Here is a 19,456-nt window from a genome sequence, read left to right as displayed (position 1 = left end):
AGTACACGAAATAAAACCAAAATACTCGTATCGTAATTTATTCTTAATAGTCCGAGATCCCACAAATTTTGAACCTATTTGCTCCTTTCTAGCTAGGACAACGTATGACACAGATTTGATAAAAAAAAACCGCAGGAGGACCTGCAGCAATTTTCAGTCACGTTTCCACATAACTCATACACAAAATATAAATAAGATTGAAACATATAGGTGCATAAACGTACGGTGGAATCTTAGTAATAAAATTAGATATTTACAAAATACTATAATTATAAGCCTATCGAATAGGATTGCCTCCGATTGCCTACCTGTCGGTCAGGTAAGAATGTACTTTGAAGCCGTGTCAAAACCTGTTACAAAGTAGAATTAAAATTCCCTTACACTCACCTTACACTATACACATTAATAATAAAATTATTGTACGTGTTTAAACGAAAGTGTAGTGCTAATTAATTTTCACAGAAATCAATTGGTAGTCTAATTTCTGTCTCGTCAAATTACGCCAAATTATAAATTCAATTGTTCACTAGCCCAAAAAGTATAAACTAAATATCAGATTAGTGTTAATTAAAAGTTTAAGTTAAGACTAATTTAGTCGGCTGTAGATGACGAGCAGGAGTAAAATGGTATTTGTGTTTCATATATTTGGTAAACAATTTTTTCTACCTTTACACTTGAACGAAAGCTACACATTAAATTTAAAACCCTACAGTGAATAACTAAGAATCTATCCAACCGCGAAGTAAAAGGGGTTCGACATGGCAATTGTTTGTACCAAGCAACAATTTTTTATGATGATTACTGAAAAAGAAGTTGGCAATGCAATGCCTTGTGTGAACCGTCTTACTTTGGCTCTGCTGAATAGGTTCCTAGATGGGGTGAATGAAATTACAACTATAAAATGACTTAAAATTACTATCTATAATACTATACTGAACCTGCTTAAATTACACCTGGGTCAAAAATGCTTTACACTTAGAGTAAACATAAAAGCTTACAGCCCTAGACGATTGAACTTCCAATCAATCAAATAAGTAAGAGTGAAAAGGATGAAGGATGAATAGGGCTATAGGCATAAGAAAAGCCAAATATGTATGTGGTTTAGATATTTCAAATCTTAATAACACAATATAATCAAGTCAGTATAGCACTAAAGCCCTTGCTACACGGTCGCCGACAAGACTACTAACCGTCTGACCTTAGTCTGACCTTGGTCAGTTTTGGTCAAATTTTGTTGGAAACAACTGTCTACACGGTCCGGGACGGACCAAGGCCACGCGGTCTGGGGGCTTGTCGGCGACCGTGTAGCAAGAGCTTAAAGACGATCTTGCAATATGTGTATGTCTAATCGCCGGAGCGCGGAGATCGGTCGTCGGGCGCGTCGCCGTTCTGGCGCGGCGACCGCGAGCGTGAGCGGGAGCGAGACGCCGAGCGGTCGCGGGAGCGGGAACGGCCGCGCGACGCTGACCGGGAGCGAGAGCGGGACCGAGAGCGAGACTTGCTTACGCGACGCTCCTCGCGCTCTTCGCGCTTGGGAGAACCCGCCTCCTTGCTGCGGGATCGAGATCTTTCCCTGTGAATGAGAGAATAATTATGTTTTAGTCTAAGATAGATTAATCAGGAATACGAATCGAATAAAAATGAGCCATACCCCGGCCGGCGAGAGCAAAAATGCGTTGACAGCTTAATAGTGCGAGGACACACACTTTGGTCGATGTCGATAAAAACAACACGATGTACTGGACCACCATTATCAGGGAGCGTACATTTCATGCCGGTTTCGTCATAATGACGTATTCATATAAACACACAGGATGTTTCAAAAAACGTAGTGACACAACTTAGTAACCGGAAACGTAGTGACTTTTATTTTATTTTTAATTATAGGCCACAACAACGTGTCTATCAACGTTTGATTATTAGTAACATAATAGTTTCTGAAATAAAAAAAATAAGTATTTAATGGGTTGGAAACAAAATGCTTTATTGTGTAATATTATATTATTAAGTACTATCACTCAGTTTCGTCTTCTACGTAGTCAACAAGTTGGAAAAAAGAAACGCACCATCGTGTCAATTCAAAGCATACTATGCCATACAATTTAAACGAAGGGAACACCATGTTTCCATGGTATATTCGATGCTATCATGAAATTTGTCAAGTCCATGTTAAAATCAAACTGTGTTTCTTTATGTTCCTCATGTTCTTTGTGTTTTATTGTTTGCAAATGTAACTTGATGTTGCTTTCTTTTGGTGGCAAACTTTGCTGACAGCAGGAACAATAAATTTGTTTATTATCTATAACTAAACATGGATTTATTTGGCACAATAATTCTATAGCCTCCATAGCGACTTTGGCAAAGCATTAAGTTTCCTGATCTTATTAAATTTAACTGAAATGTTGTTTCCGCACGTCTACAATTTGTGACAAAGAGTAAACTTTGATGTGAGTGATGTGACAATGTCAGATAATATTCTTTCAATGTCCGTCTCAAGTGTCAATATATATCTACTTAAATGGAAGAGGTTGATTAGATAACAGTGATTAATCATTGATTAATCATATTTTCCATTATTAGGTAGGAATAAATAAACGTTCGTTATTCCATTGCCCTTTTCAAACTTTGTCCATCCTGTATGTAGGTTGACGTCATACGCCTGTCATCGGCATGAAATGTACGCTCCCTGAATTATGATATGCAGAAGTATTAATTATTGTTGTAAACAAAATTAAAACCAAGTGTTTGTATTTATTCAGTTTAAAATTGTTTTAGGGTTATTCTTAGAAACGCGTGGAGGTATCAAGTTGAAATAAATAACAAATACTAATGGCTGTTTAAAAAAAAAATTGTGCTTAATTAAAAGTCGACTATTCTATCGACATCCATATGTCGATAGAATAGTCGATATTTAATTAAGCACTAGGAGCAGACGCATTTTTGCTCTCGCCGGCCGGGGTATGAAAATGACACGTTCTGTAATCGTAAAAATGTGAATCAATCTAGCACGCGAAACCTAACAGGAAAATTAATTTCACCTCTACTAGTTTACAATTACATATTTAGAAACTGTAAATTAAACAGGAAGCCATCTACTTACAGCACACTATAAATAATATACCTCTACACTTAAAACAAATTGTTACAAGGGCATAAATATAAAAAAGCAGGGTAAATAATAAATATATAATGTAGTTTTATAGGTACAAATAAAAACCAAGCAATACTACGGGCTCACCTTGCTGGCTTCGCCTCAGTTTTTCTTCGAGATGCAGGAAAGCACGGAACGAGTTAAATTATCAAATTGTGCTATCAATATAGTGGTTCCTATAGTTGTAATTTGAATTTATTATAGCCAATAGAATTAATTTTAATAATGCTGACGACTATGTTGATTGTTGACAAATCACTGAAATAATTACTCTAAACTAAGCAGCGGGCAGATTTGAACGTTGGAATGTTTACAAATTAAGTAAAATCTTGTGTTTTATAGATAGTGTTAGAATAGTAATTTCAGTGTTACACAACCGTCAGCCGTATTGAAAGCACACGGACTCACTTGGACTTGGCGGGCGATCTGGACTTGGAGCGGTGTCCGTTGCGGTCCTCGGACTTGCGGTCGGAGGCGCGCGAGCCGGAGCGGCGGCCGGCGCGGCGCGGCGAGCCCGAGCGGGACTTCGAGCGGCTGCGGTCCCTAAGCGACGCCATCGCGCAATAGTACGGGTTTAGTTTAGGTCTACTGCTACGGTTATATATCAACATCGTAGTCTACACCAGGGATGTTGCGAACATCCGCATCCGCAACCGCGGAACATCCGCATTATTTTCAACATCCGCATCCGCATAAAATCGATGCGGAGCTTATGCGGATGCGGATGTCGAATAAGTCGGTACAAGAACGTGTTAGCGGCGGCGTAAGTGCTAGATAATTTCGTCATTACCTATAACGAAATCGTCTAGATCCAGAAAAGTCGGCGAAGTTACTGTTTATTAAATATAACGCACCTACTATATTCTTGCTCAAATACTAGACGTTTCGTTTTTTTAATAAAAAAATACTAAAAATGTAATATTTGACGTTTTCTAAGTACCTAATCTAGACATCCGCATCCGCGGATGTGAGCCTTTAAATATCCGGAACTGCATCCGCGTCCGCGGATGTCAAAAAATCTGCATTCGCAACATCCCTGGTCTACACCTACAGTCAGTCAGTTTTGGAACATGTTTACATGCTTGCCAAGCCCTGGCCGGCCTGACTGCGCCACTTATGTAGTGAAACTTATTTTCATATAATTCTGCACAACATGGGCTCGACTTATCAAAAGCTTGGTAATAATTTCAACTCTGACCAAATGTTGACACCAATGTATATACACGTACTCGTATCCCAGATAATAAAATGCAATAACAACGACTACTGAGTATCAGATAATACATTACATACATATTATTATAAATACAGTCATATGGACATTACACTTACAGCTACCAACCTACAGGATACAGTAAAGATACAGAAGTACGCAAAGTACTTACGTTTTTAAATTTTGCTCAGCGCAAGTAATAACACACCTAGCCAAATGAATACTAGGTTAATTCAATAAGGGCCATGCAAATGCAATGCAATAATTGATAAGATATTTTATTCAAGATATAAATATCCATGCAAGCCATCAATGTGACGCAAAGAAATAAAATGGAAACGGAGAAAATGCATAATATTCCTAAGGTGGAGACAAATGATGTTAACAACAAATAAATAAATGGTTTCGTGAAAACAGCAGTTTTATTAGATGATGCTGTTATTGCTGTAACAGCGCCTACTCTTTGTACTTGTTGTTTGTAGCACTGTGATTATCAAGAGTATCCTTTATGTACGCGTTCAAGAAATATTACATAACGGATGGGAATGTGTGATGACAGGTGATAACTGTTTACCTACCTTATTTGTTCCTTTTGTGTCTAGTATATAAGTACTTACCATATAAACACTCAACATGCAGTTTGAGCGTAGTGATGCATTTGCACCACGCATAAACTTTCATAAGTTTCTGTGGCGCATCTTAGTTCTAAGTTCTTTGTATTATGTTTTTGTGATGTGTAAATAAAAAAAAAAAAAAAAAATTAAAGCTGGAAAGATGTTTCAAGCATGATTCGTGTGGAGCTTTTTATAATCTACACAAAGTAAAAATTTCAAGAAACCGGATACTCACTTGGAACGGGATCTAGAACGGGACTTTGCAGCGGGGCTCTTGCTTTTGCCCTTGGACTTGGAGCGCGAACGGCTGCGGCCGGCCCTGCAACGTGCAGTATTTAGAGCACGGGAAGTCGGGAAAATCAGCGTCAGTGGGGTAGTCAGAGGTATAATCAGAGGTAAGTTATCAACAAGGCTTTTCTGCCCCGAAAGATGGTAAAAATATAGTATCATCACGTAAGATGTCGGAAACTGATGACGACGGATGGTGGAAACTGGGGTTAAGGATAAAAATCTTCGGCGGCGTTCGGTACTGGGGTACCGCTTCAAAGCAGCCATAGCTTCTCGATAGCGTCGCGCATGTAGGAATGCGTGTGGATTGTGTTTGCGTTACCTAGAGCGGCTTCGGCTGCGGCGCGCGCGCGAGCGGCTGCGACTGCGGCTCGACGACGAGCGCGTGCGGCGTCGCGAGGAACGCCGGTCCTCCACCAGCTTGATGCGGCGCCCATTCAACTCGGTGTTGTCCAGCTTCTCGATGGCGGCGCGCATGTCAGAGTGCGTCGCGAACTCCACCACGCTGAAAAACGAACACTGTTAGAACGCTGTCGTGTCCGATTTGGGTGGCCCGCAGCGGCGGCGGCGCTCAGAAATGTATTAGCATCAAGGTTTTCAGCCCCGAAAGATGGTAAAATGTATAGTTTCATCATTAACAAATATGTTCAGTGCTATATGTATGTTAACGCATCACAGACTAGGTAGGTAGGTACTTTATACAATGTTGACGTACTTGACAGCAATAATCATCTAACATACATAACATGAACTTAAACAATTAGGTATATCTCTTAATCATAATGTATCCTGTGACTTCCCGAGATTCCTCCATATTCGTTGTTGATGGTAAGATGGCTGTGACATACCTACTAACGGACGGATAGATGGATATGACGAAACTATGAGTTACATATTGGCTAGGAAAAGCCTACTTCCTCATTTATGTGCACCTAAACACTTACCCCTCATTTCTGTGTTGCTTGTGCGCGTCAGCGTAAGTAACTTCTCCCGCTTGACGCATGTAATCCTTCAGGTCCTGCCGATCAAGTTCATATGTTAATGATGACGTCAGACAAGTGTGACGGAACTTTGCCAAAGGTTAGCATCAGATTAAAATTGGCATCAAGGATTTCAGCCCCGAAAGATGGTATAAAAAACGATATCATCATAAACACACGAAGAAATTATTGTTATCTTTGTGATAATGCTAACTTTGGGAAAAGTATATAATCGGAACAGCAGCCTAATGTCCCTATCTTTTGTGATACTAAAATAAAGATGAAGAAAAAAATAAAATAATAGAAATACGACCGCAACAATGTTTTCGTATTTGGCTACCATTTGGTTAATTGTTAAATGTTTGGAGGGTCCGTTTCCGAGGTTTCAACCATCTTTCCATCATTATAAGTGCAGCCTTGGTCCAATATGTCCTTTATTTAATAATCGTCTCTTGTTTTTTCCAATTATTTATCTTATATCCAATCAGTTGAGATAGGTATTATCTCGTCGTTGTCCGCAACTCAGCGATCTTTCCATGATACAACAGGCATTGCATTGCTCCATCCATTCAGAAATTGACGCCGAAATGTCCTCTACGGTCCTTTGGTCCTGTCTGGTGAGTAAAATTCCGTCCGGGAGGCCAGGCTTCTTCTGCGACCACAGGTTCTCTCTCAAAGCTCCCGATTACATAAACAATTGCACCTTAAAGGAAGACCCAAATACGAAAACTTGTTCAAGCAAGCAAGAGTAATTTCGGAAATTAACATGATTATTCAAATGATCGTCCACATCAATCAATATAATGTTGCAGATGCGGCGCTAATATGTATGTCGAAATGTAAACTTAAATAATAATAATGAAGGTATAAAATGATTTTAAATGGGAGTATGCATATAACGAGAGCGGCTCCTTTGTGTGTGCCCCCCTTGGTCTTGTTTACCTGGGCGGCACCGGGCACCGGGCTCGCGGGGCTCCAGGGCTCCGGGGCGGCGGCGGCGGGACACGGACTCCGGCAGAGGGCTCCGGACCAATCCCTCTAACATCGCCTCAGACCACATCTCACACAGCACTACATCGAGGGCTCAGGGCACGAAACGCCACCTTCTGTTGTTTTTAAAAATTATCTATAAGCTCGTAAGTTTGTAAGATGTAAAGTTAAAATTATAAAGGACAGATATCTTGGTTAAAATTTAAAATGCTAGTTCTGTCCCTATTTGAAATTAAATCAAGATAATATGAAATTAGAAACAAGTTAACAACTACTACTTTACAATTATGCTCAATTCTTATTGCAATGCTGTTTTTTCGTTAAATAAATAAATAAAGTGAGTTTTCGAATGAAGATTGTGGTCCATTGGTCTCGAGATCCCGACTTCGTTGTCTTCCTTCGCTATGTGATTGTCATCTTTGGTTGCACTTTTTAGAATCGGATGCTCTATGGCCGCTTTTCTTGAACAGGTATATGGTATTTGCTCCATCAGTTATGTTCGTCATGCTGTCCTCCAACAGTGTACATCAATCGTCAGTCCATCAATGATCGTCGGTTGGTTATCCTGCGCCTCCAATTTGCCTCGACCCATGATCCCGAGCCATTGCATGTCCTGCCTGCGGTCCCGTCCTCTAGTAGTTGGATAGTTTAACCATGTGGGAAAGTCGCCCTGCCCTCGTGTTGGTGACCCTCAAGCGCCATGAGTCCAGACCCTGGGTGAGAGGTGATGGGATGATGATGGCCCAGTCTTGTCCCGGCGGGAGTTGCTTACCTGCCAGCTAATGCGGCTAGACAGATTTTCGACGACAAGCCGATACTCCGTCCTCGTTGGCGGCCCATATCTGTAATTGTCACTGTTGTAAACAGCAACAAAGAATCATATGAAAATGTTGTTTTTTTCTGTACATAAATGATCTGCCTGATGAAATACATATCATATTATGACTATTGTTATAATCATCATCAGAGCTCAAGAAGGATTGTATTGCCAGCTCAAGAATCTAAAAAAAGGAAAGCAGATTGATATGGATATTGCACATTATCTCTATACTTACATACTGTCTCAGCTTTTTCGTAATTTCGTTTATTTGACCTCAAACTGATATCTTAAGAATCGAGATACTAGGTGAACCAAATCCATTAACATTTTGGTTTCATCTTATGAAGGCCTGTATTTGTATACTTGTAGATGGCGATTATTAAAAGAAATTATTGAGTTAGCACTACATTCATTGCTAGAACTCTGGCATAGGACTGTCACTAGGGTTTACTCATTTTGTCATAGTCTATTTTCAAAAGTTTCCGAGTCAGGAGATTTGCCATCATTTTACTTTTGGAATAAGAATAATCATCACGTCACTTGGCACTGAGAGGGTTAATGTTTGCTCTGTTGTTACTCAATGACATCAATTTAAGTTTCTTGAAGAATAGATATTAACTTTAGGAAAAGACGATTTACTCACAGAAACGTTCTAAATAGACCTGCAAAATACGACATTCCCTGTTATTAACCTTTTGAACGCCACAGACGGCAATTGACGTCAACGCAAAATCGTGACAACGACGCCAAAGACGGCATTTGACGTCGATCGTTTTTTGATGAAAATCTACTGAAAAACACCCCACTTTTAGGTTGGCATTATTTATTCACAAAACTAAATTTTACCCACGTGGCGTCAGTGGCACGGCAAATGGATGCGCCGTTTGGCGTTAAAAAGGTTAAGAGTTGCAGCCATAATTACGAATTAACTCACAAGTATTAGGTTCCTTTGCACCAACCATATCAAGAAACTGATTATGTTTATAAAAAGAACTTGAGATTTCTTCTACAATACTATTATTTCAATTGATTTGTGCCACACTTATGATTAGTGTATGTTACCTAGTTTAAGGATCAGATTAAGCGGTTTTCTACCACATAAGACATTATACTGAGGACTCGGGGAACAATAAACATGCTTTTGAATATGAAATTCTAATAATTTCATCAAGCAGAACACCATGAATTAATGAAATCCAAATCACATTCAATTATGAAAATTTAGAATGCATTTCATTTTTTCATATTATTCAGAAATGGCAGAAAATTAGAATAAAAACAGGCTAGATTTAATGGTAAAATAAACTTGAAAAATAAACGAAGACAATTTTCTAAGACAATTTTAATTTTTCTATTATTAGTATTATTACTGAAAATAATGTTTTTGATTTCGCGTAAAAATTTTGTAGAATGTAATGATTTTTGGTTTCGAAATGGTCATGTTAGAAAATTGTATCTCATCAAAAGATATTGTTCCAAGGAGTGATAGACTTATTCATAATTGCATATTACGTTGAGATGCCTTGTACAGACAGCTTCAGATATTAACTACTGAGATTACTGTAACTGAATATGATATAGATCGTAACACAACTACTTGTGTAGTAATAGGGTAAAAGAACATGTTCGGATATGCTATTATTTGATGCTGATTGATTGTGCATTTGTTGAGGTCTATTGGGTTACCGAGTTGGTGGTAACTAGTGGGGATTTTTTTTATTCAAAGGAGTAACTACTAGAAAAAAAATCCCATCTTTTATAGTGGTAACTACTACTTGGGAAAAAAATCCCTATAGTTATCCCTACTGGTAATAACTTGGTGGTAACTAGCGGGAGTAACCAGGTCTACTAAACATTCAAGCAAGTTCACCAAAGATCTGGAATATATGCATACAGTAAAGGCTCATAGTTCGTTTAATATTTACCAAGCATTCTTAAATCGAATTAATATTTTCCATCTTACTGTATTTTTAGCTCGAAATAACAAAAAAGGAGGGGTAACTTAGTTCATAAAAACAGTTTACATCTACATGGAGAATGATGGATGAACATACAGCGCTAGTATACAAGGCATACGCTCACGTGCAAAGATAAATAAATGTATCTACTCTTGGTTCTTTCGTGTGTGTAATACAGACGCGTCCCGTCGCTTGGCCTGGTTGGGCGGCGGCGGGCGGCGCGGCGCCGGCGCGGCGGGCGGCTGGTCGCGGCTGCGCCAGCGGTCCGAGCCGCGCGGCATGCCTCGCGCGCGCTCCACCGTCACCCTACAACAACAGGGGACACTCACTCGTACCGCGAGCCGCGCCCGCGGTCGCGCTCGGAGTGCCGGTCCCGTCGGTTCCGATCGGCGCTGCGGTCGATGCCTCGCGCCGGCTCCACCACCACCCTGGGGGCATCCGTCATGTTAGCAGTCGTCCCCCGCCCCCTCACCTGGCCGTCCGCTTGCATGCACACCCCACACCCGCCGACTGTTCAGATCAGACTCATCCGCGAGGTAATAACCGTCTCACGTCACATTATGATGATTCTATTATACATACTTTACATAATTAACCATTAACTTCTATCAGAATAAGAATAGCCATTTGTAAGAATAAATCTTATTTAAAAAAAAACCTCTATATTCATCACACATACCGAGTTAAATTGGACTCACGATCATATCCAAAATTTATTCCTTTGCAGAAGAGCATTAAGAGTACAAGCCAAATAGTTCAATTGATTTAGGTATAATCTAAATAAGACAACTTTAAAATGAAAAATTGTAATTTTTAACCACCATTCATAGCATACAGTCTTCAGACTTCCATATAAAAACTACCATCAAATATCAGTTCTCCATACAAATCTTGCACTAGTGGAGCCGGCTGATAAAGAAAATTAATTACAAAATATCAAATTAATAATTACATTTTAATTAAACAAATACGGCGAAATAAAAGCATTTCTGTTTTGAACATTGACAAATCACATATATGTAGATAAGGGAAATAAATTCACTTTCAACAATATCAACATGCTTATAACTCATATAAGGTATATTATATAGTCTGTCTAAGCTAACTTTGCACTTGAACGGAACAAAGTGAGGGATTGCCATTATAAACTTAATGGCCTGTCTGGCCTAGTGGGTAGTGACCCTGTCTATGAAGCCTATGGTCCCAGGTTATGTGATGAGCATGGACATTCTATGTATTTAAGTACATACATATTCTACAGTGAAACCTCGATAAGGTGAAATCCTCGTTAACACGAAATAAAGTGCGATTCCTTTCCCTTCAAAGAGTTCAAAGCCCAAAACCTCCATAACTCGAAATATTTAACCTCATTATTAAATTATACAACGGGACTTAATCGCGTATCTAAGTTTTAAGATTTACCTCCGACGTTTCGAGGACGGCGTTGTCCCCGTGGTCTCGGAGAAGACTGGCTTAAGTTGACATCAGCATCGTCTAACCGCGCGAGTTTTTCGAACTACCCGCCACCTCAACGCAATATTTAACCTCATTAAGACAAAAGTAACCACAGATTCTCTTCGCAACTGTCCGTACATTTTCACCTCTATAACTCGAAAAAATAGGCGTATTGTGCTATCCCCTCTAAACCTCAAAGTTATTAACTAATAAACCTCTGTAATTATCGAGGTTCCACTGTTTAACACTGCTAACGGCCTCCATAGCCTAGTCGGTACTCAGTAGTGACCCTGCCTACAAAGCTGGAGGTCCCGGGTTCGAATCCCAGTAAGGGCAGTTATTTGTGTGTTCATCACAAATATTTGTTCCTTAGTTATGGATGTTTTCTATGTATTTAAGTATTTATATGTATCTATATAATATATATATTGTCGTCTAGTACCTACAACACAAGCCTTATTGAGCTTATCGTGGGACTAGGTTGATTTGTGTAAGATTGTCCCATAATATTTATTTATTTATAACATTGTTGTCAAGTACCCACAATACCAGCCTTTTACAGCGTACTGTGGGACTTCAATTTGTGTAATAACGTCCAATGTCTGTTTATTATTATTTATTTATAAACACTAGAGATGCCCCGAATAGTGGTTTTGGCCGAATACCAAATATTCGGCGACCAAATATTCGGCATGACATACGAATATTTTGAGTCACTATTATTATGAAAACTGATCGCTAACAAAGCTCAACGTTAGATGACGTTAGCTAAGATATATTTTTGTTGAACAGCATTAATGAAGAGTCAAACAAACCAGTCTCATGATAAAAATAAAATGTTTTTAATCAACAAATGCTCAAAAAAGGGTCTTCGTATTTAACATCTTTCCAAGAACTCATTCTAAATATTCCTACATAGTTTTTGGTTATTTTTATTGTGCAATTTTTCTTTTTAAGTAGGTGCAACAGATATTCGGCCGAATAGTAGGCGATATTCGGCCGAATAGTAGGCAACATTCGGCCGAATACCGAATATTCGGCAGTGGCCGAATAGGCCGAATACCGAATAGTTGCCGAATATTCGTGGCATCTCTAATAAATACCATATTTTTTTAGAAACTTGCCATTAATAATGACATTTCCACACTTTGTCACTGCAAATGCCATGCAGAGTTAGCTTGGTCCAACACTAATATACTTTTCGCTTGACTAAATGATATAAAAGTTTTTTAACATGGTAATTACCTTTCTCCTAGTAAATCCTTGCCATTGAGTTCATAGACTGCATCATCTGCATCTCTGTAATCTTCAAATTCCTGTGAAGTAATGTCATATTTTATTGTCTGTGAAAACTTGTCAAAAAACAATTTAAGACACTGTATGTATAAGTACGAGGGAGTTAAAAGGCTGGCCCAGAAAAGAGAAGAGTGGCGATTACTCCACCGACAAGAGCATAGCTCTTAAATATTGATGATGATGTATAAGTTACTCTATGGTTTACGATGGGTGCTAGTGCTGTACTCTGGCAGCAGAGCATTGCTGAAGTTATGTTAAAAAAGTCCAGAAACCCCTTAATATATTTTTGTTGTCCAATCTGATAACCTCAATTCCTATGATATGATAAAGTGCTATCAATGTTATTATTGCGATATTTTCTTATGAAGTCCAATCAAAAGTCAAATAACCTCATTAGTTTATCAACACACTGGCACTTACCACAAAACCATATCCATTTTTGATAAGTATGTCCCTGATCCTCCCAAATCCCTTGAAAAACTTCTCCAAGTCTCTGTCTCTGACACCGAACGGCAGACCGCCGACGTAAACTCTTGACCCCACCATTTCTGTAACAATACGTTCAAATATTACCAATGGTTATAACTTATAACCTAACAGTCGCTAGCCACGCGCCTACAAAATCTATTCGTACCGAATGTTAGGACAACCCCACGCAATACGTAAAAATATCTCTTGGCCGTAACCCACAGAAAACCTAACTGGATATATTATTTGCTATAATTATATTATAATATACAACATTCCATTTTTTTTTGTTTTTGGTAATCGATGTGTCTGGTCACGCTTCACTCAGGTCAAACATTCTATGGAAACAAGAATTGTAATAATACCTATTGCATGTCGTTAACGCTTACCTTAGGTAGCCTAGACAGCCTAGTTTCAAGTATGTACAATTTGCAACAGATATACGCCGCAACCTGCTTATCTATAAGCTTGGTTTTCTTTCCCCTAAGGTTACTAAAAACATCCGTCTTCATGGAATTGCAAAATATAAACTCCTATTTTTTGCACACCAGACCACACATATACATTAGATGGCGGTAAACTATGAGGTGAAGTAAACGATCAATATTGCAAGTTCATGTTACAAAATCACCAACTCATACAATATGGCGGCGCGTGGCCTGGCCTGGCAAAGGTTTCAATTTCCGAAATGTTGAACTTACGTGTGGAAATACTAAAACACTTATGTACACTGTACACGTAGTACGTACTTTCGGTTCACTTCAAATAGTATTGTATTTATTCACTCTAATCACAATAAACCACTATTTATTTTATAAGTAGCACTCCGCTAGCACGTGCCGCGCCGCGTAACCGGAAATGAATGAACGAATGAATGAGGATGGAATGATTATGGTTTGGTTGGCGTGAAAATGGCGGTATTGACGGTCGCAGCAGTGCTCTGCGCGTGTTTGAGAAGACTTATTTGTTTAAATAAGAAACTATACAAACCTCACTGATAATCGCATGTAATCTATCTGGGTTATATTACGGCTAAATAGCGGCATTTGATTTGTCGATTCAATTTAAGCGCTTCTTACATTTACCCTTTATAACCTCGGCTACACACATGTTAACTATAAATCGTAGCGATTACTCTGTGCAGTCCGATTTGCGCTGTTTAAACTGTTTAAAGTGGTATCCAGATGAGACAATTTTTCGCCAATCTGATGAAATTCTCCGATTGAATAAGCAGGTGCGGACACATAAATGCCAATTTTCATAGTAATTATCTCTGAATGAATTTTCCTGATCAAATCAACTGATTTGATCAGTCATGTCTGGATACCACTTTATCTACCGTGTGTATGGCAAATTGTTACGATAATCGACAACAAACTTAATGGCTCCTCTACACGATGGGCCAACGCCGGTCACTCCAAGGGAAGCAATATCACTTGCTCCCTCTAACGCATAAATGCGTCCCTTGGAGTGGCCGGCGTTGGCCCATCGTGTAGAGGAGCCATTAGAAAATAGACCTTTTTTCCGGAATTAAGGCCAGTCAGACGGGATGGTCAAATTGATCAGAAAAAAAAGAAATTGGCGTCAATCTCCAATTTATTCACCAATTTTACATTTATAGTGATATTTGGTGGCCTAGCGGTAAGAGCGTGCGACTTGCAATCCGGATGTCGTGGGTTCAAACCCCGGCTCGTACCAATGAGTTTTTCGGAACTTATGTACGAATCATTTGATATTTTTTCTACTCCCGTACTTTTATTTGTCATTTAAAGGGTCGTGCACACACCTTTAAAACCCTATCTTATAGTTGTCAAGACAAGTCTTTAGTCTATTCCCCAAAAAATAATTTGTGCATACACGCAGTATCTTTTTGGCGATTTTACGATACTTCGTGTAATGACCACTTAAAAAATATTGAACGAAATACAGTGTTGCCAACCTTAATTTTAAATGTCATCTCTGACAAATAAGTGAACCATAAACATGTTTTTTTTAATTTCATTCATTCATTCATTCTTTTCCCGCCCGTACTCTCCATTTTTGCTACTTCTTGCATTGCATTTGTTAAATTTACAATTTTATTTCAAAGTAAGTGCTTGGTCGTAGAAAAAGTATTGTATGCAACGTTGTTTAACCGAGTCAAAAAATACTCGTGGCATCTTTATTAACAATTTTCGGCTTCGCCTCAAATTGTTACTCACGCCACTCGCCTTTTTAGGGTTCCGTAGCCAAATAGCAAAAAACGGAACCCTTATAGATTCGTCATGTCTGTCTGTCTGTCTGTCCGTCTGTCTGTCCGTCCGTATGTCACAGCCACTTTTCTCCGAAACTATAAGAACTATACTGTTGAAACTTGGTAAGTAGATGTATTCTGTGAACCGCATTAAGATTTTCACACAAAAATAGAAAAAAAAATATACATTTTTGGGGTTCCCCATACTTCGAACTGAAACTCAAATTTTTTTTTTTCATCAAACCCATACGTGTGGGGTATCTATGGATAGGTCTTCAAAAATGATATTGAGGTTTCTAATATCATTTTTTTCTAAACTGAATAGTTTGCGCGAGAGACACTTCCAAAGTGGTAAAATGTGTGTCCCCCCCCCCCTGTAACTTCTAAAATAAGAGAATGATAAAACTAAAAAAAATATATGATGTACATTACCATGTAAACTTCCACCAAAAATTGGTTTGAATAAGATCTAGTAAGTTGTTTTTTTTTTATACGTCATAAATCGCCTAAATACGGAACCCTTCATGGGCGAGTCCGACTCGCACTTGGCCGCTTTTTTATACCTCTCTTAAACAATGGTTGCTTAAAATACTATAAGCCCCCCCCCCCCCCCCCCCATTCCCACGAGCGCTTTTACAACGCGCGTTTGAATGACACACGACAGCGGTGAAATCCAACAACGCTTGATAAAAATATCAAGCGTTGTTGGATTTTCGACTTTAAGCCTTGGTCGTCAAATCGAATTTAGCGTGCTGACAGATTCAAGCGCTTTTTTAACGCGCGTAGAAAAAGCTGCCGTGCGAACGGGGCCTAACAGTCGCTTTTCGGTGAAGGAAAATATCGTGAGGAAATCGGACTACACCAATTTGCATTCCATAGATACTAACTTCGAAAATTGGCATTTTTGTGTCCGCACCAAAGAGTAGTATAATACATATATATATGACCCTGCTGATTTGTTCGGGGAATCAAATTGGCGTTTACGTCCGCACGGCCTGATTCGTTCGGACAATTTCATCAGATTGGCGAAAAATTGTCTCGTCAGCTCGTCTGGACTCTACTTAAGACAAATATAGTATGATTCTTCTGTCCATAGATTTATAAAGCACAGATGGAGTGTTCGTACATACCATGTGAAGCCATTTCAAGTGCCACGTCATGGCTCCTCTACACGATGGGCCAGCCTTTGGGGCCAGCGCCGGCCACTCCAAGGGTCGCTTCCATATGATTCTTTTTTCATTGATGGGGACTATCTGTCTATGCGTTATTCGTTTAAGCTTCTGTCTATGTTTGAAATGAGATAGTCCTTTGAGAAACTATATTATTTAAAGCTGAAGTTCCACGGATCGGATAGAGGGACAAGAAAAAAAAGCAATAAAAATCAATTTATTTATTTCATTCCAAAAAGCCAACATGCCACACATTATGCAACCTATTATTATGTTTGAAACATAATTACTTCCTGAAGGGCAAACCTCTAAATGCACTTTCATAGGATGCCTATTTTCTTTTAATAATTTTAGATTAAGTAATAAAATAAAGTATCAAAAAAATATGACACACTATAGACACTGCCTTACATTAAATCATAGAATGCGCAATTATTCAGATTTAGTCTGTGAATGATTGCATTTATTGATAAATCCACAGGAAGAGTAGGGTAAAACAACCTACTGCCGGCACCCATCGAATCTTATTTTAAGGGAAACTTCCTGCAAGGGCTTAGGGTTAAGGGACTGATGATTTGGGGGCCTGGGAAATGGTGTTTTACCCATGTTAACTTCTGTTCCTCATAGTACAACTTACGAGTCTGAATTCTGCGAAAGTTTATTTTATGTTAAACTCGCGCACGCAATGCGTGATGACTTCTAAATTTAAACAATCAAACACTTGTATACTACAATCGTACATAAGGCAGTTTTTTAAGTGGTATCAAACATTTTAATTCACTCGAGGCGGCATTATACCTTAGCGTTAGTTAACAATTATGTCTTACAAACTTTAACACAGTAAATTATGTTAAAGGTCTTATATCTATACTACAACTACTGTAGTAAGACTTATATCCTACTCGAGCTGTGCCAATTAATATATTGATACCAAGAACAATTAAGTCTTAATTGCTGGAAAACATTACTAGGTATTAAAATAAATACCATGATATAAATGAGAAATAAAAATCGCACTATAGAAATATGCAGTCTCTCTATTGCGAAATTGCATATTTTATTAACAGCGAATTCAATACATAGTTTATAATAACTATTTATGGTTGCATACTTGTTGCACATTCCAATTTTTATAAAGTGACAAGTTTTTGTATAAAATACATTTACAATTAATAGGTATATGGATTCGAATATTGTACCTACCTATATTTTGATAATTTAGATTTCATTGACTTTAAATAATTATCATTTGAAATAAAATTATTGGTAAAGGAATAGGAGTGAATTGGTCACATCCTATATTGTAACAACAAATTATATATATTATATTATACTATAATATAAGTAACAATCACATCGTCAAATAATGTCAGGCACAGTATACATAAATACCTATAGCCTTATACATACAATATGTACGTAACAAGGAATAAAGGAACCAGTGAGTTCTTTTTACTCAACCGCAATGAGTGAAGTGTTACAGCTTGTATCTGTTTGTTTGTACTGATATCAGTTCATTTGTCATAACATAAAAGAAAATATAAAAGCTACACATAGCTATCTATCTATTGATTGAAGTAATTGCTTAATACAGTTTTTAAATACTGAATTTTAACTCGGTGTTTGAAATAAACCACCGAAGCGTTCAAAAAAGTATACACAAGGAACTACACAAGTATCCAAGCTCACGTACAGTCACGCGCAATTATATTATTATCTGATACGACTACGAGTGAGCAGTCAAATATATATGCCAGGGTCTGTTTTTTTTTAATGATGGGCTCCACAAACCGCAAATATTTTTGATGACCTATTTCCTCATAGATATTGTTGCTGGATTTGCAATATTAATTACGCGAAAGATTATAAGTACTCGTAACAGTAATCATATAAATATCAAGCCTGTCGGCAAAAATGTATCGCGATTGATTTTACATTGTGACTGATTAAACAATTAATGAGTTCCTATTAAGTATTATGACACTTCCATGATATTTAAAGATAAATTCATCATACCTAAAATATTTAAGTTAAATATTAAAAAGTCAGATATTTTTTTTACCTAAACCTATCGGAAAATCGTCAAAGTCAGAATGTCAGTCTTTACTATAGTTTACTAAGGCCACAAATGTGTCAAAAAAGCTTATTATAAATACATAATAATATATAAAAATTACGTCGATATTAAGAATTTAAAATATATAGATACTATGCAATGTTGCAACTTTGAAAGAAATAAAAGATAATAACATGCAGATCTGAAAAATATTTTTTCTACTCCAGCACTTAAATGTGTCAATTAAATGACTGACAGTGATATCTAAAGCAATGTCATTTGAATGCTTTGTCTATAGGCTCATAAGATGACTGCTAGCAGTCATCTTATGAGTATAATACAACTGCTTTATTTTTTTTAAAGATACAAGTTCCGATCATCTTGATTGAAAGAGGTATGTTTTCATTTACAATAATAACTCTTTTTTTTTTAAATAATAACTTTTTTTTAATAATAACTCTTTTTTTTTAATAATCTCTTTTTTTTTTTTTGCTGCAGCTGTCATAGAAAAAGTAATGTATGCAACAGCTCATAATTGGTTCTTAAATTTCTCGGGTCTTTTTTTACAAAACTCGACTACGTCTCGTTTTGTAACTTCGACCCTTGAATTTTAAGAACCCTTATTATATCACTGTTGCATAAACTACTATTGTATTATTGTCGCGGTACATTTCTCTTATTCTTAAGAAATACACTGGTCACACACTTAGCGCACTCTCACCTATTTTAAGTAACCTAACAAATAAACTTGTACTAAAATAGGCA

General features: G+C 37.8%; 1 protein-coding gene across 7 annotated transcripts; it reads right to left on the bottom strand.

Moving 5' to 3' along the window:
* Positions 1 to 1,065: 1,065 nt before the first annotated feature.
* On the bottom strand, positions 1,066 to 14,106 carry LOC134647298 (serine-arginine protein 55). Of its 7 annotated transcripts, none has more exons than XM_063501598.1 (12): positions 14,019 to 14,106; positions 13,186 to 13,313; positions 12,715 to 12,785; positions 10,165 to 10,320; positions 8,009 to 8,090; positions 6,211 to 6,284; positions 5,589 to 5,771; positions 5,214 to 5,297; positions 3,560 to 3,694; positions 3,239 to 3,262; positions 1,324 to 1,573; positions 1,066 to 1,158 (listed from the first exon to the last, which is right to left on the bottom strand). In XM_063501598.1, exons 2-11 carry the CDS (start codon positions 13,309 to 13,311, stop codon positions 1,345 to 1,347), a joined length of 1,164 nt encoding a protein of 387 aa, XP_063357668.1. In that variant the 5' UTR covers positions 13,312 to 13,313; positions 14,019 to 14,106; the 3' UTR covers positions 1,066 to 1,158; positions 1,324 to 1,344. The 7 variants fall into 7 exon arrangements, 5 of the variants coding, with proteins under 5 accessions (XP_063357668.1, XP_063357660.1, XP_063357677.1 ...); XM_063501590.1 differs by having other exon boundaries at positions 13,983 to 14,092; XM_063501607.1 differs by lacking the exon at positions 3,239 to 3,262 and having other exon boundaries at positions 13,983 to 14,088.
* Between the last annotated feature and the right edge of the window lie 5,350 nt (positions 14,107 to 19,456).

The sequence above is a fragment of the Cydia amplana genome, chromosome 1, assembly GCF_948474715.1.
Source record: "Cydia amplana chromosome 1, ilCydAmpl1.1, whole genome shotgun sequence".
Lineage (NCBI taxonomy): Eukaryota > Metazoa > Arthropoda > Insecta > Lepidoptera > Tortricidae > Cydia > Cydia amplana.
This window is presented reverse-complemented; position numbering and strand designations above follow the sequence as displayed.